We start from the raw sequence: 21,304 nt of genomic DNA, 5'->3' as shown, positions 1-21,304 counted from the left end.
CCCAGAGGAAGCCAGACAAAGAATAAGGCCTCTATTGCCTTCTTGAAAATTCTCAGGAAAAAAAAAAATCTGTTTCCAAAGCTAAGAAAACCTGGAGTTTTAGGGACATTCTGATCTTTGAACCTGTCTCCTCCAGCAAACAAGTGGCCAGTCTTCCTCCAGTGAGCATGGCCTGGACCTTTTAGATTCCACCGAGATAATCATGGAGGTAAGCACCCCTCACAGATGGTAAGGGGCAGGGGAGGGGCTGGGAGAGAGGAAAAGGGCTTTTGTGGCTATCAGGTGGAGAGGAAGACCCAGTTTGTGGGCAGGGAGCTCAGATTATATTTGTGGGGGGAGTGGGGAACATATGTAATTTGGGCCTGTTGTTTTATCTCCTTTGTCACAGGATTTCTGACAGATCTCTGCCCGCTCCATCTGCTCTCCCTACCTCTGTAATGACTGACTGCTTGGATAAAGCATAGAACAGCAGGAGACAATGACTGGGCCTCTGAAGTAGAAAGAGGCTCTGCCTTTTTTACCCACTGTACCCCAGAAGATTGAGGGGGAAAAGCCTTAGCCCTGCTCCCTTGAGTTGCATCATGGCTTTTCCCCCCACCGCCAGGTCTGAGCAGATGCCATCTTTGGAGTGGTGGGGTGTCAGATAAGAACAGGGCCCTGTATCTCTTATCGAATGCAAAGAGAAGAGTTTACTTGTATTTTTGCAAACATCTTTCCCTACCACTTATGTGCCTTGAGATTATTACAATAAACATTTGACTCATGATTCCCAAGGTGTGTTGGAGATTCGAAATTGCTCCCCTGACACAGGCCAGGGCTCTGCCCAACCAACTGTGTGTGGTGCCACTTGGGCTGTGTTACTGAGTTGGGAGCATGGGTTGCCTCTGAAAAGAGTCTAGTGCAAATAGTAGGCTGAGCAGGGAGGTGTTTCTGGCTGACTGGAGGGTGATCTGCCTATCCTACCTGGCAGCTTTCACCTGAGGTCTTCACAGTGCTTGTTGCTGTTTCCAACATCTTCTCTTTGGATGGGTTTCCAAGTCTTCTCTAAAACTGAGCATTTGCCCTCATATTCCCTGAGTCTCCCAATTCATCACAGCTATCAGTATGTGGTCTGCAAGCAAGAACTTTGCTTCCTGCAGGGTAAATGCCAAAACCACTTCTAACACCACTAAGATGCAAACTAGAAGCTGGTGTTGAAATGGTCCTTGTCTCCAGCTTCCCCATGCCTACGTAGCAGGTGATTCAGAGAACTTCAGCTATGTCTGCAATGATGCCAAGGAGAGAGGTTTGTTTGCTAGGATTGAGGCCCTAGCAGTAAAACAGGCAAGCTGCAGATCTGTAACTCAAAGGACCCCTCAGAGGGCAAGGGCATCCATGCTAATTCACTAGCCTCCCAGCTGAGGTGATTTCTGCAGAATCTATACCCATGTGTTCCCAAAATTTTATTGGGTTTTACTGAGTGGTTAGTCTAGATTTTTCTGATTCACAGTGAGCTTGAGTTTGATGAGCAAGGGCAGGTGGGGAGGGGCTGGGCACCCCAAACTAGATGACTATCAAGTGTTTGAATCCCAGTGTCCCATAGGGTCCCCATGCCTGCCAGGGGCGATTCCTAAGCTGAGAGCCAGGAGTAACCCCTGAGCACTGCCAGGTGTGACCCAAAAAAATAAAAAAAGATGACAATAAAGTTAATGATGCTGAGCCAGTTAAGGAAACAGGCAGTGTACACCCTTTTTCCTGAGATGCTCACTCTCCGAATCCAGACACTAGGGAGTGAGGACTCCCTTCTGTCCTCTGACTTATGGAAAGACTCCATGGAGGATGCATTCACTCAATTGAAGCTGAGGCTCCAGGTACCAGCACCATTTCCAATCCCTGACCCATAGAATTGGGAGCACAATGCCAGTGTGGGTGCCACCAAGTGTGGCCACCAAGTTCCCACCCGCCTGTCTGCAGCAGTCTGAAGTGGGATCTGAAAGATTTAGGGCTCCAAAAGGTATCATGTCTTTTTTTTTTTTTTTTTTTTTTTTTTGGTTTTTGGGCCACACCCGGCGGTGCTCAGGGGTTACTCCTGGCTGTCTGCTCAGAAATAGCTCCTGGCAGGCACGAGGGACCATATGGGACACCGGGATTCGAACCAACCACTTTTGGTCCTGATTGGCTGCTTGCAAGGCAAACGCCGCTGTGCTATCTCTCCGGGCCCAGGTATCATGTCTTAATCAACTAAATGTTCTACACCTTAGAGAAACATTTGTGAGTTTTGTTTAATCTGTACACTAAGTGTAATAATGGTTGAGCTAATGATACGGTATTTTAAAATATTGATTATTGGGGGGCTGGAGAGATAGCACAGTGGTAGGGTGTTTGCCTTGCATGCTGCTGACCCGGGACAGCTCTGGATTCCATCCCCCACATTCCATATGGTCCCCAGAGCCTGCCAGGAGTGATTTCTGAGTGCAAAACCAGGAGTAACCCCTGAGTGCCGCTGGATGTGGCCCCAATATATATAATTGGGTTTGGAGGATAAGGATACTTATGTGCCAAGCCCCAGGAAGGGCAGTGTAATATGGAGAAGAAGGGGCCACTGGTTGGAAGAACTGACACTCTTCTTCCTCTTCAAATATTCAAGTGAAAATATCCGTTGGTGGGCCAGAGTGATAGCACAGTGGGGAGGACAATTTCCTTGCACGTGGCCAACCTAACTTCGATCCCTAGCTTCCCATATGAAACCCTGAACCCACCAGGAGTGATTCCAGAGCACAGAGTCGGGAATAACCCCTGAGCGCTGCTGGGTATGGTCCAAAAACAAAAAAGAGAAAAATATCAGTTTGTTTTTGCTCAAAAGATTAAAGAGCTAAATGATAGACATTTTTTTTTAAATCATAGCTGAACATTTTTAAGTAGAAAGCTGTTTAATCATTAATTTTTTTGTTTTGGAAGCACACCCAGCAGTGCTAAGGGATCACTTCTGGTGGCCATGGGTGGTCAAAAAAAAAAAAAAAGTTCTTGAATGTAGATGATTGAAAATCTTGACTCTGTGTGTCAAGTTGGGGTAGTAGTAAAAAGACACACTGATGGGATCCGGAAGCAGTAGCTAAGTCATGCTCTGGAGAAGTGGGAAGGTTCCCATGGACATGTTACCACTTGGTCTGTGCTTGCAGCACCAGACTGGTGCTTGGCACCAGTCAAACCTGCCAATTCTGGAGGCTGACTAAAGCAGTTGTTTGTAGCATCACAGAATGTAAGTTCTGACAAGAGGATTTCACCAGAAATGACAGCAGGAGGTGGATGTGCTCCAATCAAGGCTGCACAGTTATGTCCACTTACAACCCTGTTACCCCCAAGAAATGCCACAAGTACTGCTGGAAACAACATTTCCTGCCAGTTTGTATTCAAACCCTTTTATTTGGGGGCCAGGATGAGAGAATAGCAGGTGAGGTACCTGTCCTGTTCACAGCTGACCCAGGTTCTAGCCCCACACCACAAATCAAGCCCTGTAGCTAACATGGCACCACAGCACCACTACACCACCCCAAGTCCCACCAGGAGCGACTCCTGAGCAACACATTGTACTATACCCAATGTTTTCACAATTCACTCATTCAAGACACAGGTCTGTGATAACTGGGTTCACACGAAATGAGGTTCTCCTCTGCCTTCCTTGCTTTCAGCTCACCCTTTTCTGACCTCAAAACCCCCTCCCCCTTAGCTGGGTGCAGGTCTAGATCAGAGCTCTCCTTCCTGGAAGATTCCCCATTTTGCCCTGCCCAGAAAAAGGCCCTGAGCCGCTAGCTCCCAGGTGGAAGAGTCCAGGGAAACAGAAGCCTTGCTATTGGCTGTCACCTTAAGTGTTGAGGAAGAGCTGTCCCCTCACTGACATAGACTGAAAGGAAGTGCGGTTTGGGGGATAGGGCCCAGGTGCTGCTGAGCTGGTTCACACGTAAAATCTTCCTGCCATGAGTATGCACGGGCCCGACTGCTGTAGCCCCAGAGACAGGGCCCTAGATGGACATGAGCCGACCTCCCACCCTGTTCCTGCTCTTGATGCTGCTGACACTCTGCATCACTGCTGGTAAGGGGGAAAAAGGGAGGGAGGATTAAAAACCAGACCTGGGCCCTTCCCATGTCTGTATTCTGCAGGGACCCCTGAAGTATGGGTGCAAGTTCAGATGGAAGCTGCTGAGTTCTTGTCCTTCACTGTCCACTGCGGGTTCCAGGGATCTGGATCTATCTCCCTGGTGACTGTGAGCTGCGGAGGGCCTGAAGATGCTGGGGGGACCAAGCTGGCCGTGCTGTCCCTGGAGTCAGGTGCTTGGCTCTGGGACCCTGACTGCGAGGCCCGCTGGGAAACCAAAAGCAGCATCTCTATCACCCTGAAAAGCTCAGAGGACAGGCGCCTCAGTCCCAACACCACCTTCTGCTGCAAGTTTGTCTCCTTTCCTGGAGGCTCTCAAGAGGCCTGTGATAGCTGTCCACACAGTACTGACCCAGGTGGGGCTGTTGTGAGGGACATGGGGGACCCTGGGACAATAGCCACCTCCTTACCTCTCTCTCTCTCTCTCTCTCTCTGCATAGGATTCCCTGTACCTTCTCCAGCCCCTATGCTGCAGGCAGGCCTGGCTGGAATCTTGGGGGTCTCAGGGGTCCTCTTCCTTGGCTGCATCTACCTACTCTGCCGCCTGTATCAGCAGAGGCACTGGTGAGAATGCCTATAGGCCCAGTTACTCCCTGCCCATGCTCCCAGGCAACACCTCACCCTGCTTTCTCCTCCTCTCCCAGGTCCACCCTGGAGCTCCAGACACCCTACAGTCACCCCCAAGCACCACAGCATGCCAGGGTGAGGCTTGGGGTGTCGTTTCTGCAGTGGGGATAGGGTGTGCTGGAGCTGGGGCCCCCTGAAGGCTGGAGTTCACCTTGGCTCGCTCTTCCCTGCAGGCAGCCAACGAAGCCTCCCAGACCTCTCTCCTTCCTCACTCTGCCAGTGCCAGCTCAGATTCCTCCCCCACAACGCCACACACAGGTCCTCTGGTACTGCCCGCCACCTCCCCGGCAGCTTTGTATGGCACAGCGCGAGGCAGATTCGTCTCGGTGGAGAACGGACTCTACGCTCGGATGGAGGAGGGACCCCTCATCCCTTTTCTGGACCCGCTGGGGCCCAGAGCTGGGGTAGAAAGACACTCTTAGAGAGCACAGTGGGAGCCGAAGCCCCCAAGTCTTCCTCCCTGCCAGGAGGCATCTGGGACCCCACTTTGGGGGTGCCTTAGTCCTGGTGCCCACTGTCTGTGTGCCTTGTTTTGTCATTAGGTCTCTGATGTGTCTTCACATAGCAGCTGGGGCTCAATGCTGCGGATGTGGTTGGCTGGCTTAAGTGCGCGCGAGCGCTGTGGATGTGGTTGGCGTGTGCGTGTGTGTGTCTCCGAGAGTTAAAAGCCCCATCCCAGGTGTTTGCAAAGTTTCCATCTTCTCTGGTGATGCTAGTAACTAAGGTGAAGAAATAGCTTTCTGGGGCTGGAGCACATTGCAAGACATGCAGGTGGCTAACAGGTTCGAGTCCCACCATCATATATGGTCCCTGGAGCAACACCAAGAATAATCCCTGAACACACAGCCCCTTGTGACCTGAAAACAAAACCAAACTCTTTCTCACTTGGACCTCTACTGCCTTTTTCTTTGGGGGTTAGATGGTCAGACTTGGCTGTAGTCCCTGAAGGTAGAGAACTGGGAGTAGGGGGAGAATGGAGCCCGGAAACAGACTGGCCCAAGAGTCTTTGGCCCTGTGTTGGACCTGGTGTGCCTGAGACTGGGTTCCTTGGCCCAGCCTGGGGTTATACCCTGATATCTACCTTCCACAGCAGATATGGGGGAGAAGCTTATCTCGGGCTCCTCTGCTGTTCCTGGGGTGCCAGTATGGCAGCCCCCCACCCCTTCTCACATGGTGCTAAGGGCATAGTGGTTAGTCACCATAGAAGCAAGGTGCATTCTGGGTGTTGGGGCACTTGGGCCTCAATGTTCATCTACCCTAGTGAATACTGTGATGGGGGAGCACCTGCCCCTGGGAAATGCCACCAGCCAGACTGTGTGTCTATCCTGAGTCTCCCAGTGCCCCATTTCTAGTCCCTGATGTGCTGAGATGGGAGTGGCCCAGGATAACAGCTGGGTCAAGGAGACGGTGGGTAGCTGAGGTGAGGCACAGCCTCCTGTATCCTTCTCCCAAAGCTTGGGCCAGGGTTGAGGGGCTCAAGGAGAGAAGAAAGGGTACAGCACAGTCCCTGAGGAGAGGCAGAAGTGTCAGAGTGAGTTCACGCTCAGCCCCAAGACCCAGTGACTGTCCCTGCCCTACTACCAGCACCAAGTGAACCAGAGCAATGAGACAGGGAGCTGCCCTCCTACTTTCCTCCTCCCCCCAAGTAGCTGGCCCAGGGGACAGTGCTGAAGCTGCAACCAGGCAGACCCCAAGAAAGCTTTGAGCTGGAGTGACTCTTAGGGTCTCCCTGACTGTGGGACCCCAACACTTACTAACCTCTCTGACCCAACACATGTGGTGGTAGCAGGAGGGGGCTCAGGCCTGGAGAGGCCACAAGAGATATGAGAATTCCAGGCACCCACTGTGCAGGATGGCAGACCCAGAGCAGAGAAGCAAATCCCCCAGAAGACTCTGGGGTGTGTGTGGGAGGGGGGAGTGGGCTGTGACTCACCCATGTCTGAATCCCCAGCTACCCACCCCCACCGGTTCTAGCAGCCCATGCAGAAGCCAGAGTAGGGTTCAGTTCCTGCCCCCATTCACCAGACTAGTGATCCCTAAGAGCTGCCAACCCCAACCACATTACTCCTTAGAAGTCACTTCTGGCCACTCAGCGCTCCCACAGCCTCTCACAATCAACCTACCCAAGAAGTGACTCCCAACTCAATGGCTTTAAAGAAGGGGAGTTGTCTAGAGGGTGTGGTGAGACCAGCGATGCTGGGCCTGGAGAGATAGCACATCGGTGTTTGCCTTGCAAGCAGCCGATCCAGGACCAAAGGTGGTTGGTTCGAATCCCGGTGTCCCATATGGTCCCCCGTGCCTGCCAGGAGCTATTTCTGAGCAGACAGCCAGGAGTAACCCCTGAGCACCGCCGGGTGTGGCCCAAAAAAAAAAAAAAAAAAAAAAAGAGACCAGCGATGCTGGGCAGGGAAAGACATGTGGAGGCTGAAAATGAAGCAGAGCTCAGCTGACAGTGCAAACTCCCAAAACCCAGGTGGGTGTCTGAAATAAGGAGAGCAGAGAAATGAGGTTCAAGCAGTGGGCAGAGCCTGTGGAAGCGATTAGGGTTACATGAAAGCTGGAGTCACCCTCCTGGGTTTTGTTTATTTTTTTGTTTGTTTTTGGGCCACACCCAATGGCACTTAGGGTTACTCCTGGCTCTGTGCTCAGGAATCACTCCTGGCAGGCTCAGGGGACACTATCGGATGCTGAGGATCAAACCCAGGTTGGCTGTGTGCAAGGCAGGTTCAGTCTGCACTGTGCAATCACTCTGGCCCTTCTTTTAGCTTTTTTGTTTTTTACCCTTCTGAGTTTTAAGCAGATCAGGGGTTCTGGAATAGGTCACTTGTGGGAGAGAAGAAGCACAACTGGGCCCTGGAAGTGGAGGTTTCCAGTCAGGGACAGGGTGTAGGTGGAAAGTGGCAGTGGGGATAGATCAAAATGCAATCACAATTTCACAGCTTTGCAACTTGAGCAACTACGTGGGAGATTGGAGGAGCCTATTCCAGAGAAGGCAGGAGTGACCAGCAAGGGGCCAGAGAGACCCAGGGAGATGTCAGAGAAGAGAGACAGATAAGGACCAGGGAGGCCATAGGAAGATGTCAGTAGAGACAGATGCAGGCAGCAGCTCAATTAGAAGCAACTGATGGAGGCTCAGGAGGCCAGGAGCCTCTCAAAGGTGTCACTACTAGCCTGACCCTCCAGAAAACCCAAAGAAGTTTTCAAAAGAGCAGAGTTGGTGGGGCCGGGGTGATAGGGCAGCAGGAGGGTGTTTGCCTTGCACATGGCAGACACAAGTTCAATCCCCAGCACCCCACATGGTCCCCAAGCACCACCAAGAATGATTCCTGAGTGCTGAACCAGGAGAAGTCGGAGCAGCACTGAGAATGGCCCCAAAGCAAAAAACAAAACATTTGGACGAGTCGTGTGAAGTGTTTGGAGACAGTTGAAAGTTCAAAGCTAAATTAATCAAGTCAATGAGATATAGAGGAAATAGAAGAAGACAGAAATAGTCCCTCACCATATCAAGAGTCACATGGATATATAGACATTTAACACAAGAGCCAAGGTCATTTGATGAGGAAAAATCTTATTTTCAAACTGGTACAGAAGCTACTGAATGTCCATTTGCAAAAAAATAAAGAAAAATGAATCTTGAGCCATCCTGCCTCTATGTGTTTTGTTTGTTTGTGGTGGTGGTTTGGGGCAGGGTATGGAGGGCATCCTACATGCAAGCATGTGCTCTGCCACTGAGCTACCCCACTCCCCAATCCATGTTTAGATTGGTGTATAGAGAACGATATAGACATCATGGTAAACCTAAGAGTAGAAAACATACAAGGGGAAAAATAGAAAAACTTTGTGACCTTGGATTACTTAAAGATTTCTTAGATTCAGGGCTGAGGATATGGTTCAAAAATATGATGTGACCCCACAAGCAGATTTTTAAAAATTAATTATTTTAAAGGCAAGTAGGAATCATATAAAAAATATTGATCTTGTTTATTTTGTGACCCAGAAACTCCACTCTCAAGTCTAGACAGCAGAAAAGGTCTGGCACAAGTAACTAAAGAAACATGAAAAACTTCTCACTGCACCACAACTTTATTTATAATCATCAAACTCAGAAGAACTGAAGAGCCCGAACTAGAACAGACGATAAGCTGTGTTGAATATTCACCATGAAATGCTTCACAGCATCCACGAAGAAGCACACATCTGACAGCCTGGAAGGCACTGCACAGCCCTCTGCAGCTGACAGAGCTGAGCAGGCTTCTGTTGTCTCTGTCCACAGCTCTATTTGCAGTCTGAGGCACTTGGTTCCAGTAGTCTATAGATTGGTTTCATTCTCTGTCCACACTCACCACCACCAACATGCCCAACTCTTCACCACTATCATTTTGTTGTTGTTTTGGACAACACCCAGCAGCACTCACGGGTTGCTCCTGGCCTGTGCTCAAAAATCATTCCTGTGGTGCTCGGGGAACCATTTGGGGTGCCAGGGATCGAACTCAGGTCAGCTGCATGCAAGGTAGATGCTCTACCCACTGTATTATTGCTCTGGTCCCAACACTGTCATTATTTTTTTTAAAGATTTAACTCTTACCATTTAGGTTCCAGTTCAACACCTTCTACCAGCAAACCTGCACCTCCTCTGAGGCCAGTTTTCAGCCTTTCTAAGCCTGTGAGACTGCACAGTTGTCGTTGGTCCAGTGGCTGAGGAACACTGGCCCTTCTTATATCTAACACAGGCTGTGTGTTCACATTGCTGACTTGGGCAAGACGTGGATGGAGTGATATATCAAAGGTCCTGAATGAAACACACCTTCAACCAATAGTCCCCACTTAACCCTCGAAGGTTCTGGCTCACTTCTCCTGTGTATGTATTGGGGGGCTGCCTCCACATCACCGAGCAACCCTGGAGCCCACGCATTAACATGTAAAAGCAGCCTCTATTCATCTCACTTGTGACACTGATTTCCTGAGAAAGTGCTGGAGCTCCATCCAGATGGTGCCTGCGCTGCTGACCAACAGGACACATGGGAAGCTCCAATGACCCCTCAAGGGTCACCAATTCACCAGAGCGTTTCACAGAACTCAGAGAATACAGGGTTCAAAACAAAAGGATCGAACTTAGTAACAACAGAAGGGGAAGAGAGAGGGTGCAACGTGTGGGATAGTTTTGGAGCTTCCAGGCCCTGCTCTTTATCCCACTCCCCTCACGGGATTCCCCAAACTGTCTGCTCAACACACATTTGCGGTTCTAGGGAGGTCCATTGTTGAGTGATTCAGACTCCAGAACTTCTATTCTGCCCAAATGAGGGGATGGGTTCTTGGTTGGCCTTCCTGATTCCCAATTCCCAATCTTAGATGTTTTCCAAAGTCATCACCTCATGCGCATAAATTTTTGTATTATGAATAACAAGATAGACATTTCATGATTATGGCTTTGAAAGGATTTTAAGAACTAAGAACAAAGACCTAATTTTTTTTTTTTTTTTTTTTTTTTTTTAGCAAAAGCTGTTCCCACTGTTCTTTCTCAGGAAATTTCAAGAGTTTAGGAAACTATGACTAGGAACTAGAACAAGAAACAAAGACGAAATGAATATATTCAGTAAACTTTGGTCACCTGAATGACCAAAGTCATTCAGACTTCTTTTTATTTATTTATCTTGAGGGAGAAGTTGGGTCACTTTCAGCGCCACTCAGGGGTTACTCCTGTGCTCAAAAATCACTCCTAGCAGGCTCCGGGGACCATATGGGATGCAGGGAATTGAACCACAGTCCATCCACATTGAAGGACAAATAGAAGGCAAATGCCCTACTATTGTGCTATCACTCTGGCCCCATTCAGACTATTTCTTACCAATTCCTAATCACAAGAGTAATGGGTAAATTGCAAATGAACATTCTGTGGGAAACAGCCTTCAATCACTCAAGCCCTAGAGTCCCAACAATAAAGTTTGAGCTTCAAAATCCCAACTGACCCACTACAAAGTCTGAAGGAGCAGGATGAAGACTGAATTTTCAGAAAAGCATAATAAACCTGAGACCACAGTGCTAGTACAGCAGGGAAGGTGCTTGTCTTGCAAATGGCCCACCCAGGTTTCATCCCTGATATCCCATATGATCTTTGGAGCCTCAGGTGTAGTTATTGAGTGTGGAGCCAGGAGTAAGCCCTGAGCACTGCCAGTCATGGCCCAGAAACAAAACAAAACAAAAAGGCAAAAACAAAGAAAAAGAGTAACAAGTTCCCGACTATGCTGACTACACCTCTATTGAGAATTCAGGGCAGACTTCACAGATACTGATGCGGATATGACCCTGTCATATGTCTGTGTGCCATACCACAGAGTCTCCACTGAAAGGAACAGCTGAGCAGGCCTTGTCAACACAACCCCCACTAGGCTTCAAAGGGCTCCCACAAAGTTCTAACTAAGATAAAATCTCAGTGGAAGTCACTACCCAGCCAAACCAGAGATAATGATCAAGAGAACACCACAACTGATTAGACCCTCAAAACCCACTGATTTACAATGACTAGGATGTGACCTGATGCAGATCTTAAAATCATTTTTTTTAATTTTTTATTTTTAATTATGAGAAAAATGATGCAAAGAGGACAAGGTAAAGTTACAGTGAAAGGATAATTGCCCATAAACAGAGTTCTCAGAAGAAATCCCCTTGCTGACGCCTAAATATTGAACTTACAGTCAAAGAACATTAAGAAAAATAAGGTAGAACCCATGTACAATTACTTTGTCCACAAGGCCCCAGATTGTAGTACATTATAACATTTCTTAGCAGTACACAAAGCAGCCTAAAGCCATGAGATTTATATGACTCCTTAAACATTGAAGGCATAGTATTTTTTTATATTTTCATGTGCATACATATTTGTTTAAGTTAACATCAAAAGTTTGAGGGTTTTTTTTTAAGGGTTAGTCAAAAGGGCACAGTAAAAACGGTGTTAGAGTGGCAAATATTGTTTGCATAGGCCCACCAAAATATGGGGGACATGGAAAGGAAAAGCCTTGGTCTAAATACAAGGAGACCACTACCCCTGAAGTTTCCTGGCATAAGACGAACTCTAGGCTCCAGGCAAACTAGTTTAGTCAATCCAAGTCATTGTCTGTAGTGCCAATACAGTTTTATTTTTCACGAAGTCCTATTGTTGGCATCAGGTTTCTGTATTAAAGATCCTGGAATCTGCACATCCTACATTGAAGTCAGGCTGGTGTGGAGTATCCTCTAGTTTCACCTCACAATTAAGGGGCAATACAGAAGCCCTGTCCAGTAAGCAGGTCATTGTTGTTGTTAAGTCTTCTCAGTGTTAAGGGAAGTCTCTTTTGAGTAGGTCGATGTCAGAGCAGCGGTAGGGTCTTCCCTGGTAGAGGATTGCCTCCAGGTGATATTATAGACAACCTTGGATGTTTTGTAGATGTCTTCTCTAGATCAGGGGTGAATGGAGAATGCCAATTCTTCTGAGGCCTGTGCCAGGTCTTTTTGTCAATGTTCAGGGTGTAAGGTCCCATTGCACTACAAGATTTGTGTGTTCCCATCTCTATTAGATAAGAACTTATTGGTATGTATAGTATTTTCCCATTTTAGTGTGCCTATGCAAACAAGAAATAAAGCCACGTGGCGTTATGAGAGTATATGGGGGCGTAAGAACACGTCCAACAATACCCATGACTTGGTTGAAACGTAAGCATTAAACTGAGGGATTCTTTCACACCAAATTCCATATTGAACAGTTCACAAAGAGAAGATAAAAAAAGGGGGGGAGGGATCATCACTGTATAAGAATATTCAGCAAAAGTTATAGCCGTCAAAAAAACACACATAAAATGTTGAAAAGACATACGTGTCCTTTCTATGCCTTTTGAAATAGTTGGGTGGGTGTTAACTCCAGGGCACCACTTTGGTCTGTGACTTAGGACTCTACAGTACTTAAGTTAAAAAGGGTAAATGAAGAGTAATGATGATAGGGGTTAAGAGAGTTAAAGAGAAAAATGATCTTTTGTAGGGGTGTGCGAAAGGACAGAGTACAAAATGGACATACTGCATACATAAAAACATAATTCAATGATACTGAGTACTATTAATGGATCTGGTGCTAGCACCCCCTCGCGATTTTGAAAATATAGACTGGAAAGAGATTACCAGTGACTGCGTCAAGAAGCTGGGAGGCCAGAAGGTCAAAGCCCCACCCAGACCCTCCCTAAGGAGCCAATGGTGGAAAGCCTAGGGTATCTTCAAGTTCCGCCAAGGGACCCAACTCGCTGGCTTGCCCAGGCATGTGGCCCGGGAAGCCTGGAGCAGATCTTAAAATTATTATTAATAGAATTTTTTCAAGAAATAACAGGAGCCATTGGACATATGCTGAAGACAGAGATTATACAAATAACAGGGAAGGGAGACTTAGAAAACTACTAAAAACACAAATTCTCCAGAAACGTTGTAAATTATAGAAAAATCAAATGGAGGAGTGAGAGAGCAGGCTCCAGCAGCAGAGCACATGCCAGCCAGGGAGGGCCTGAGTCCGGCCCCTGGCACCAAGATTGTCCTGCGGGGTGGGGCCCACTGGTTCCAGTACCAGTGGCCCTCAGGATGGAACTGTCAGGCCTGCACCTACCACTGTAAATTGCAGGGATTTCCTCTGCCAGCCTCAGAGCACCACGGGGAAGAAATCCCCATTAAATAAAAAAATCAGAGGGCCAGAATAGTAGCATGGTGGGTAGAGCATTTGCCCTCATGCAGTTACACAGCTGGGTTCAATCACTGGGATCCCCCATATGGTCCCCTGAGCCTGCCAGGAGTGATTTCTGAGTGCAGAGTCAGAAGTAACTCCTGACTGCCACTGGTTGTAGCCCAAAAACCACAAAACAAAACAAAAAGTCAGACTATGAAAATGTAATCCCCTAATGCTAGAGACATGTATCTTGCTTGTCTCTATGTCTCTTTGCTTGCCGATTTTCATACTGGGAAATCCTGTGTTCTCTCTTAGATACATACTTCTCTCTCTCTCTCCTCTCACATCTCTTTATAGTAAGTTTCAATAAAAACTGCCCTGCAAAAAAAAAAAATACCCTGCATCACACTCATATAAAAAAGTAATAATGAGGGGCCAGAGCAGTGGTGCAAGTGGTAAGGCACCTTGCACGCTAGCCTAGGACGGACCTTGGTTTGATCGCCTGACATCCCATGTGGTCCCACAAGCCAGGAGCAATTTCTGGGCGCATAGTCAGAAGTAACCCCTGAGTGTCACCGGGTGTGTTGACAAACAAAAAACAAGTAATAATGATAAGCCACTAAATATGATGAAATAGACAACAATGATCTGATATGAATACATTTTATCTTTGGATCCCTAAAAGGAGCTAATCTTTTTCTATTTTCAGGAAAGTGCTTTCTTTTCTGGAATAAGCTATTTCACTTTGTTTTGTTTTTTGGGCCACACCCAGTGATAACTCAGGGGTTTCTCCTGGCTATGCACTCAGAAATCGCTCCTGGCTTGGGGGATCAAATGGGATGCCGAGGGGACTGAACCATGATTCGTCCAAGTTCAGCTCATGCAAGGCCAACACCCTACCACTTGTGCCACCACTCCAGCCCCTCTGAAATAAACTATCTCAGAAAATAACAGTATATAAAGGCATACTAGTATTGATTCAGGAAACCTAGTAAATTCCAAGTTTAGTAAATAAAAAAAAAAAGTTGATAGCCAGAAACATTCTGTAAAGCTCTACATATACTCAAAGATAAAATGAAGGAAGTTAGCAGGAGGCAAAAAGAAAAAAGAAAAATTGTAGCTACAGATTCACTGCAAATAGCCAAATAGCCAAATTCTCCATGGAATACAACAGACAGGGCTTTACAGTCTTTGCAGGGGAAGATAAAATCATGCACTCCATCTAAAGGAACAATAGGAAAATAGATACTTGCAGACAAAATAAGACAGAAGAAAATAAGGACCACAGTGCAAACAGGAAAAAAAGGGAAAGCCAGCATTTAGGTAAATTCAAACAAAGGTTGATCTTATAAAACAAGAAAAACAATGTCTAATTTATGGAATTTCTTATGCCCAGGTAGCAACTCCATTGATTCTGACTAAAGTTCTGGAAAGACCCATCCTATGCCTTGGCCAGAGCTCAAGGAGAGACGGTGGTGACTCCACCACTGTGCCTTCTGGTGAGTCACCGTCCCTCCCTCCCACATCTTCCCACTGCAGGGTCACAACCACAAGGCAGGCACAGGCAGAAAAAGTTTCAAGACAAAGTCTGGTTTCGGGTCAGAGGACTAGCTCAAAGAGAGTGCAAGGAAACACAGCTTTGGGTTTGGGCCTGGCCTGCCCTGTCTCAGCAGCAATTCTGAGCAGTGGCAGCCCAGCCCAGTGGAAAGAGAGAAGGTACCCTCCCCAAGAGAGCCTGTGCCAGGACTTTCCCCAACCCTGCCATCATCCCTCTTTTCCTCCTGCCATCCCCAGGAAGTAGCAGTCACATGACTGGCATGCCAAGCAAAGAAGAAATGAATGTTTTGCACTTCTATTTTTAAGAGGTGGAAGTTCAGAACTGGAGAGATAAGAACTCAGGGCCAAAGCATGTGCACAGGGCCAGGCTTTGGTCCCCAGCACATAATCTTCAGAAACCCCTTGGGTATAGCTCTGGAGTCCCGACCACTCCTAGAGAATGTGTCCCCACTACCCTTCCCCCTCCAAAAAAAGGAAGTTGGAGAGAGAGATAGGCTGCCCAAGAAGTGGCCAAAGATCTCAAAGAACTGAAGGCTCTGAGAAGTGATGTGGGTCCCCTTTCCCATGTCAGAAGAGGCTGGGGTGTGGGGAGGAGAAAGAGGGGCCAGAAGAGACCTGGACACAGAGCAGCTCCCAACACCATGGAAGGTTTTGAAGACAGAAGAGGCACAGAAACCACAGCCCACAAAAGACATGCTGGAATTCCTGAGGTGAACCTAGCCAATTATCTGTCCAATTAGCTGCCAATTATCAACATTCCTGGAGGATTCTAACAGCACCCAGCATTTCAGGACAATCTCAAAACTGACTGAGATGCAACTCAGATATCCATGTGAAGTCTTTTGACATGCAAAAGACAGGAAAATCCCAACAGCCCACAAAGGGAAGTGATCTTAGGGGATAGATGATATTTATGGAGACTTTAGCAAAGTCGAGCCATGCCCCATGAAGTAAGGACAAGCAGCCTCGAAATGAAAAGCAATGCAGGTTCTTGAGAAAAAGAAAATGACATACAAAAGAGTTAAATGGAATTTTAAGCAAACACACATGTTAACTGGAAACAAAACTTAAACTGGAAGAGTTAAACTAAATGGGGGGGGGGGGGTGGTGAGAGACAGTGACTTAAACAACAGGATCAAAGGAAATGATCCAACTAGGTCAGTAAGTACAGGATTTGGGGGGAGGATCTGATCTGGAGACACATCCAGGGTGTTCAGGGCTTTACACATCCAAGGCAGGTGTCCTACTAGTTCTACTAACTTTCTGCTCCCTAAAATAGGATTTTCAAAAACCTTGGTGACATGGGGCCAGAGAGATGGCATGGGGGTAGTGCATTTGCCTTGCATGCAGAAGGATGGTGGCTCGAATTCCAGCATCCCATATGGTCATTCTCCCCACCCCCCAGCCTGCAAGGAGTGATTTCTGAGTGTAAAACCAGAAGTAACCCCTTGAGCACTGCTTGGTGTGACGCCCCCCCCCAAAAAAACCTTGGTTGTTACCCCACTCCCCATTCTTCTTGTAACCTTACCTGCTAATAGACCTCCCATTTCTGGGAGGGGTCTTTGGTAGATAACAAAAGGCTTTGGCCGAAAGGGCAAAGGGGATTTGCATTTGCATGGATGGAGAAGGAGAAGGAGGAAAGATGGCTGAAAGACACGTTAGGATGCAGGGCTGAATAAGGATCCAGCGTAAATGGTTATGATAGGCCACACATGTTGGCCAGGGCCTGGAATAAAGATGATATACCTTGAATCCTGCCTGTGAGTTTTCTACCTACAGCTCTCCTGAACTTGCAGACTCCACGGCTGGAAGAGGTGGATACACGTGGTCCTGGGCTGGAGGAGAAAGGCCTCTATCACCATCCACACTATCCAAGCCCATCCAAAGGGCAACACTTGGTGACACATTGATCAATAGTAAAGGTGTAACAGGTTGGTCACTGGAGTTCTAAAGAAGAGAGATTGATGCTGAAGGAAATGCTTGAACAAACAGCTCAAAAAGACATATTTTAGGATCTGAGTAAAAACTCTGGGAATTATATCTAGGACCTGAGAGACAGTACAATGGTAGAACTGGGTTCAATCCCCAGCATTCCATTTGGTTCCTTGAGCCCCAACAGATGTAATCCCTGAGCACAGAGCCAGGAGTAAACCCTAAGCCCCAAAATCAAAACAAAAAAATAATAAATCATTTCAACCAGAATAGGAATATTAATTAATGCAGCTATAGCATCCTCAAGAACAACCACAGAAAAACTATACAAGTTCTTGGGGCTGGAGAGATAGCACAGCGGTAGGACGTTTGTTTTGCATGTGGAAGACCCGGAACAGTTCCAGTTTCAATCCCCAGCATCCCATATGGTTCCCTGAGCCTGCCAGGAGAGATTTCTGAGCACAGAGCCAGGAGTAACCCCAGAGCACCACTAGGTGTGGCCCAAAAAAAAAAAAAGAAAAGAAAGGAAGACATTCAATATAAGTTCTATTCAATGTCAACAGTAAGAGGACTAAGATCTTTACACAGACAAGAGCTTTTGTCTGTGTAAGGGAAACATTTTGTAACTGGATCATGGGAAGCTTCTATATTTTAAGCAACACCGACTTAGATCTAAATGCTGTCTGCAGCCTTAGTTCCACTAAATCCTACAGTCACATGCCCATGTAGGCCTCGTGCAACCTGTAAACTATAAGAAGTCACATGACCGGCCACTTTATGTTTCCACAACTAGCCCCACATTCTGGCAGAGGGGACTGAACCCAGATACCTGGAGAGCTTATCTGCATGTGCATGTTCACACACCACAACATCTTAGGGACAAAGAAAGTAAAATAAGTCTCTCTCCTTCCAGCCTATGGGCTCAGAAGGTCAGAGGTCAGCCTGGCTCCACAATTTTCGGCACCTAGAAGTCAGGCCTGTGCCAGACTCTTCAGAAGCTGGAGCATAGCAAGTGGCATGATGGGGAGGCAGCAGATGAGGGTCTCAGCCCCAGGAAGGAATGCAGGAAAAGGGCAAAGCAGGAGATCCAGGGGCCTCTGGAGTCCACTGCTGGGCCACTTGCTTCCTTCTTGAGCCTCAGTCTTCTCAGACCGAGTACTTCTCAGAGTGGGCGACAAAGTTAAGTACCCCTTTCTGTGCATCTGAGTGACACAGAAAAGACTTGGAGAATGACACAGAGCATCCAACACCCCTGTACTGGCCTCTCTCACTATCTGCAGACCTTGGTGGAGCACTGCATGCCTCACACTATACTGGGGGACAAGGACCAGATCTTAGGCTGGGCCTGGGTCAATTGTCACAGCACAAAGGCCACCCAGAAAGGATACTGGACTCATAGTGTGGCCAGAGGCATGCTGACTGTAGTTAGAGTATGCCATAGCAATTGCGGCTCTAGGATTGTTCCCAATAGTACCCAACCCTAGCAGCTATTTATTAGCAAGACTCATAATCTTATTCTTTTTTTTTTTTTTTGGTGGGGGGAGGTATCACACCCGGTGGTGCTCAAGGGTTACTCCTGGCTCTGGCCCCTGGCAAGGTAGGGGGGGCCATATGGGATGCTGGGAATCGAATCACAGTCTCTCCAGGGTAGACCTCATGCAAGGCCCTACCACTGTGCTACCCCTCCGGCCATAATCTTACTCTTAACCTCAGCTTCCTCTTGTGAAGAATGGAAAGAAAACTGGGGACATTGGTGACAGGAAATGTTCACTGGAGAAAGGTGTTGCACATTGTAAGACTGAAACTCCATCATAACAACCTTGCAATTATGGGGGGGGGAGAACTGTATTATGAAAGACCTTGTAACCACAATATTTAAATGAAGTATTTAATTAATTAAAATTCACCCTAGAATTGTGTGACTCGGCTATAAAAAGACAGACACGGAAAGGACTAGCATGAGGAAGAAGTTCAGGTCCATAGTCTCAAGAAACAAGAGGTCTGGCATTCCAGCAGCGAGGCATCAAGGTTGATAGAAGGCAGAGAAATGGGAAACCAGGGTGTCCAGAGCATTTGTAGTTTCACTGAGAAAGATATAGCAGGACAGAGCAAGGTGCTGTCTCCAGGTCTGGGGCCATTGGGCAGAGGAAATTAAGACCCCCTGGAGTTGAAGAGTCAGTCAGCATGAAAGGTGCTCTCAAAGAAATGCTAGGGGGCCCGGAGAGATAGCACAGTGGCGTTTGCCTTGCAAGCAGCCGATCCAGGACCAAAGGTGGTTGGTTCGAATCCCGGTGTCCCATATGGTCCCCTGTGCCTGCCAGGAGCTATTTCTGAGCAGACAGCCAGGAGTAACCCCTGAGCACTGCTGGTGTGACCCAAAAACTAAAAAAAAAAAAAAAAAAAAAAAAAAGAACTGCTAGGGCAGGAAGGACAGTCTCTCTGATGTCAGGGCAGCAACAGGACAGACCAGAGGAAAGTAGCAAGGCTCAGGAGGCAGCACAAAGCTTCAAGTTTCAGTGCCAGACCACATGGCCCCAACTCCAGCACTACCAGATATAGGTTGGTCCTTCAGGGCCCAAAGAGTGATGTACCCTTGGGCCCTGAACCATTTGGCCTGATTAGCTGAATATCCTTGTGAGTAGCCTCCAGGCCCCTGAGCACTTTTGGAGAACACACACCCAAAGAGGAAACAGCAAAGCAAGTCCAAAGCAGTCAGCCCACAATAAATTATGGTGTCACCATACCTGCTTTAGCTTTGTGAGATCTGGGTCTCCTCCTGCTGGATTCATACAAGGTGGCCCCTTCCTAGAAGGTGGCCTGTCCCATGCTTGTCTATGATCAACCTGAGCAGGGTGAATCTTCTCTAGTTCTGAAACCTCCCTGGAAAAGAAAAAGGGGAGTAAAAGCAATGAAGGCAGCACAGACACGGCCCCTGGGAAAGGCAGACACCAGGATATGGTTCCTGCTGACTCCCTCTCCTTCCCTATCTATCATTCCATGGCCTTGTGGGACCTGCCTTGCCTCAGGGGCCATTCTCTTATCCCCCCCACCCCTGGTTTCCTCACATCTTGATAAGTGGCCAAGTGAAGCACCAATGAATGACCATCCTAAGAAGGGTGAGAATAAAATTAAAAGGGGCTACACTGCTAGAGTCACATCCCAACATGCTCAGGCATCAGCTCACAAGGCTGACACACCAAGTGTGATCGAGTCCAACCAGGCAACTGGATTCAGAGAAGGTACCTCTAAGCGGCCATCTCTACATTCGTACCAGCAGCATCAGAGAATTCCAATTGCTCCACAATATGCCTGACCTTTTTCTTTTCTTTTTTTTTTTTTTTTTTTTTTTTTTTGGTTTTTGGGCCACACCTGACGGTGCTCAGGGGTTACTCCTGGGTTTCTGCTCAGAAATAGCTCCTGGCAGGCACGGGGGACCACATGGGACACCGGGATTCGAACCAACCACCTTTGGTCCTGGATCGGCTGCTTGCAAGGCAAACGCCACTGTGCTATCTCTCCGGACCCTGACCTTTTTCTTTGTCTTAGCTACCTACTGGATGGATAATGTTCTATCACTGTGATTTGGCAAATTATTTTCCTGTGGAATTAAATTATCTATAGATCTATATTGATATAGATATATTATCTATATTGATTAAGCACCTATTTAAATATTTAGCTGATTTTATTTTAATGGAAAATTTGAGGGTGTACCTCTGAAGCAGTGCTCAGGAGGCCTCAGGCTAATCTAGGCTTGCTACCTGGGATCACTACTACTAGCAATGTTTGGAGGATCATGTGGTTCATCCATGGGCTTCCTGCTTGAGAAACACAGGCTCTATCTGCAGACTATTTCTATGATTCTCCAAGAAAGTTCTTAACACGTAAGGACCCTTGGAGCTCCTGTACCTGAAGGTAAATGGAGCAAGGAAAAAGCCTCGTCACACCCTAGGGTGTTTTCTGTGTGAGAAGTAATTCAACAGAGAAGATGGGATTCTAATAGTTCACATCTTCAATAATTCCTGCAGGCTTTGAAGTGTAGTTGTCAGCCTTAGTTATCTGCAACCTTGTCCTGGGTAGACTAAGAGCAAGGAAAATTATCAGCTTAGAGGACAAGGATTAGACTCATAAGGAGCTTTTAGCAGTTTGCACGTAAAACACAGGCTCCCTAGAGACTAATTGACTTCAAGAAGAGGTCAATCTGCCCTAGGACAAAGGCAGCTGGTCCCAGCCGATCCCTCTCTGATCATTTAAGGCACAGAAGCCGAAGTATCAGTAAGACAAGAAGGAAGAAAACAGAGACTGCACAGATAGAAAATGAACCTGAGGAATCACTTAGGATACCAGTATTTCTTTGTCCTGTCCTACTTTATGAGCTAGAA

At 47.3% G+C, this 21,304-nt stretch overlaps 3 protein-coding genes across 4 annotated transcripts in view; all 3 read left to right on the top strand.

The window, feature by feature from the left end:
* STAG3 (stromal antigen 3) overlaps nt 1-3,789 on the top strand; it is a 36,379-nt gene extending 32,590 nt beyond the window's left edge. Inside the window, exons 33-35 of the mRNA XM_049788182.1 lie at nt 137-208; nt 1,216-1,285; nt 3,707-3,789. Of these exons, the coding sequence (XP_049644139.1) occupies nt 137-208; nt 1,216-1,285; nt 3,707-3,789 (225 nt within the window). The remainder of the gene's footprint in view (nt 1-136; nt 209-1,215; nt 1,286-3,706) is intronic.
* The window catches only part of MEPCE (methylphosphate capping enzyme), a 372,004-nt gene that overhangs the window by 290,019 nt on the left and 60,681 nt on the right, over nt 1-21,304 (top strand). The window lies entirely within an intron of this gene.
* Nucleotides 4,009-16,900, top strand: PVRIG (PVR related immunoglobulin domain containing). Its single transcript, XM_049788181.1, has 6 exons — nt 4,009-4,069; nt 4,138-4,488; nt 4,573-4,696; nt 4,777-4,834; nt 4,933-5,163; nt 16,787-16,900. Exons 1-6 carry the CDS (start codon nt 4,009-4,011, stop codon nt 16,898-16,900), a joined length of 939 nt encoding a protein of 312 aa, XP_049644138.1.

Source organism: Suncus etruscus, chromosome 15 (genome assembly GCF_024139225.1).
Source record: "Suncus etruscus isolate mSunEtr1 chromosome 15, mSunEtr1.pri.cur, whole genome shotgun sequence".
NCBI classification, from domain to species: Eukaryota; Metazoa; Chordata; class Mammalia; order Eulipotyphla; family Soricidae; genus Suncus; species Suncus etruscus.
Note: the sequence above shows the minus strand (reverse complement) of the source record. Positions and strands in the feature narration are given on the sequence as shown.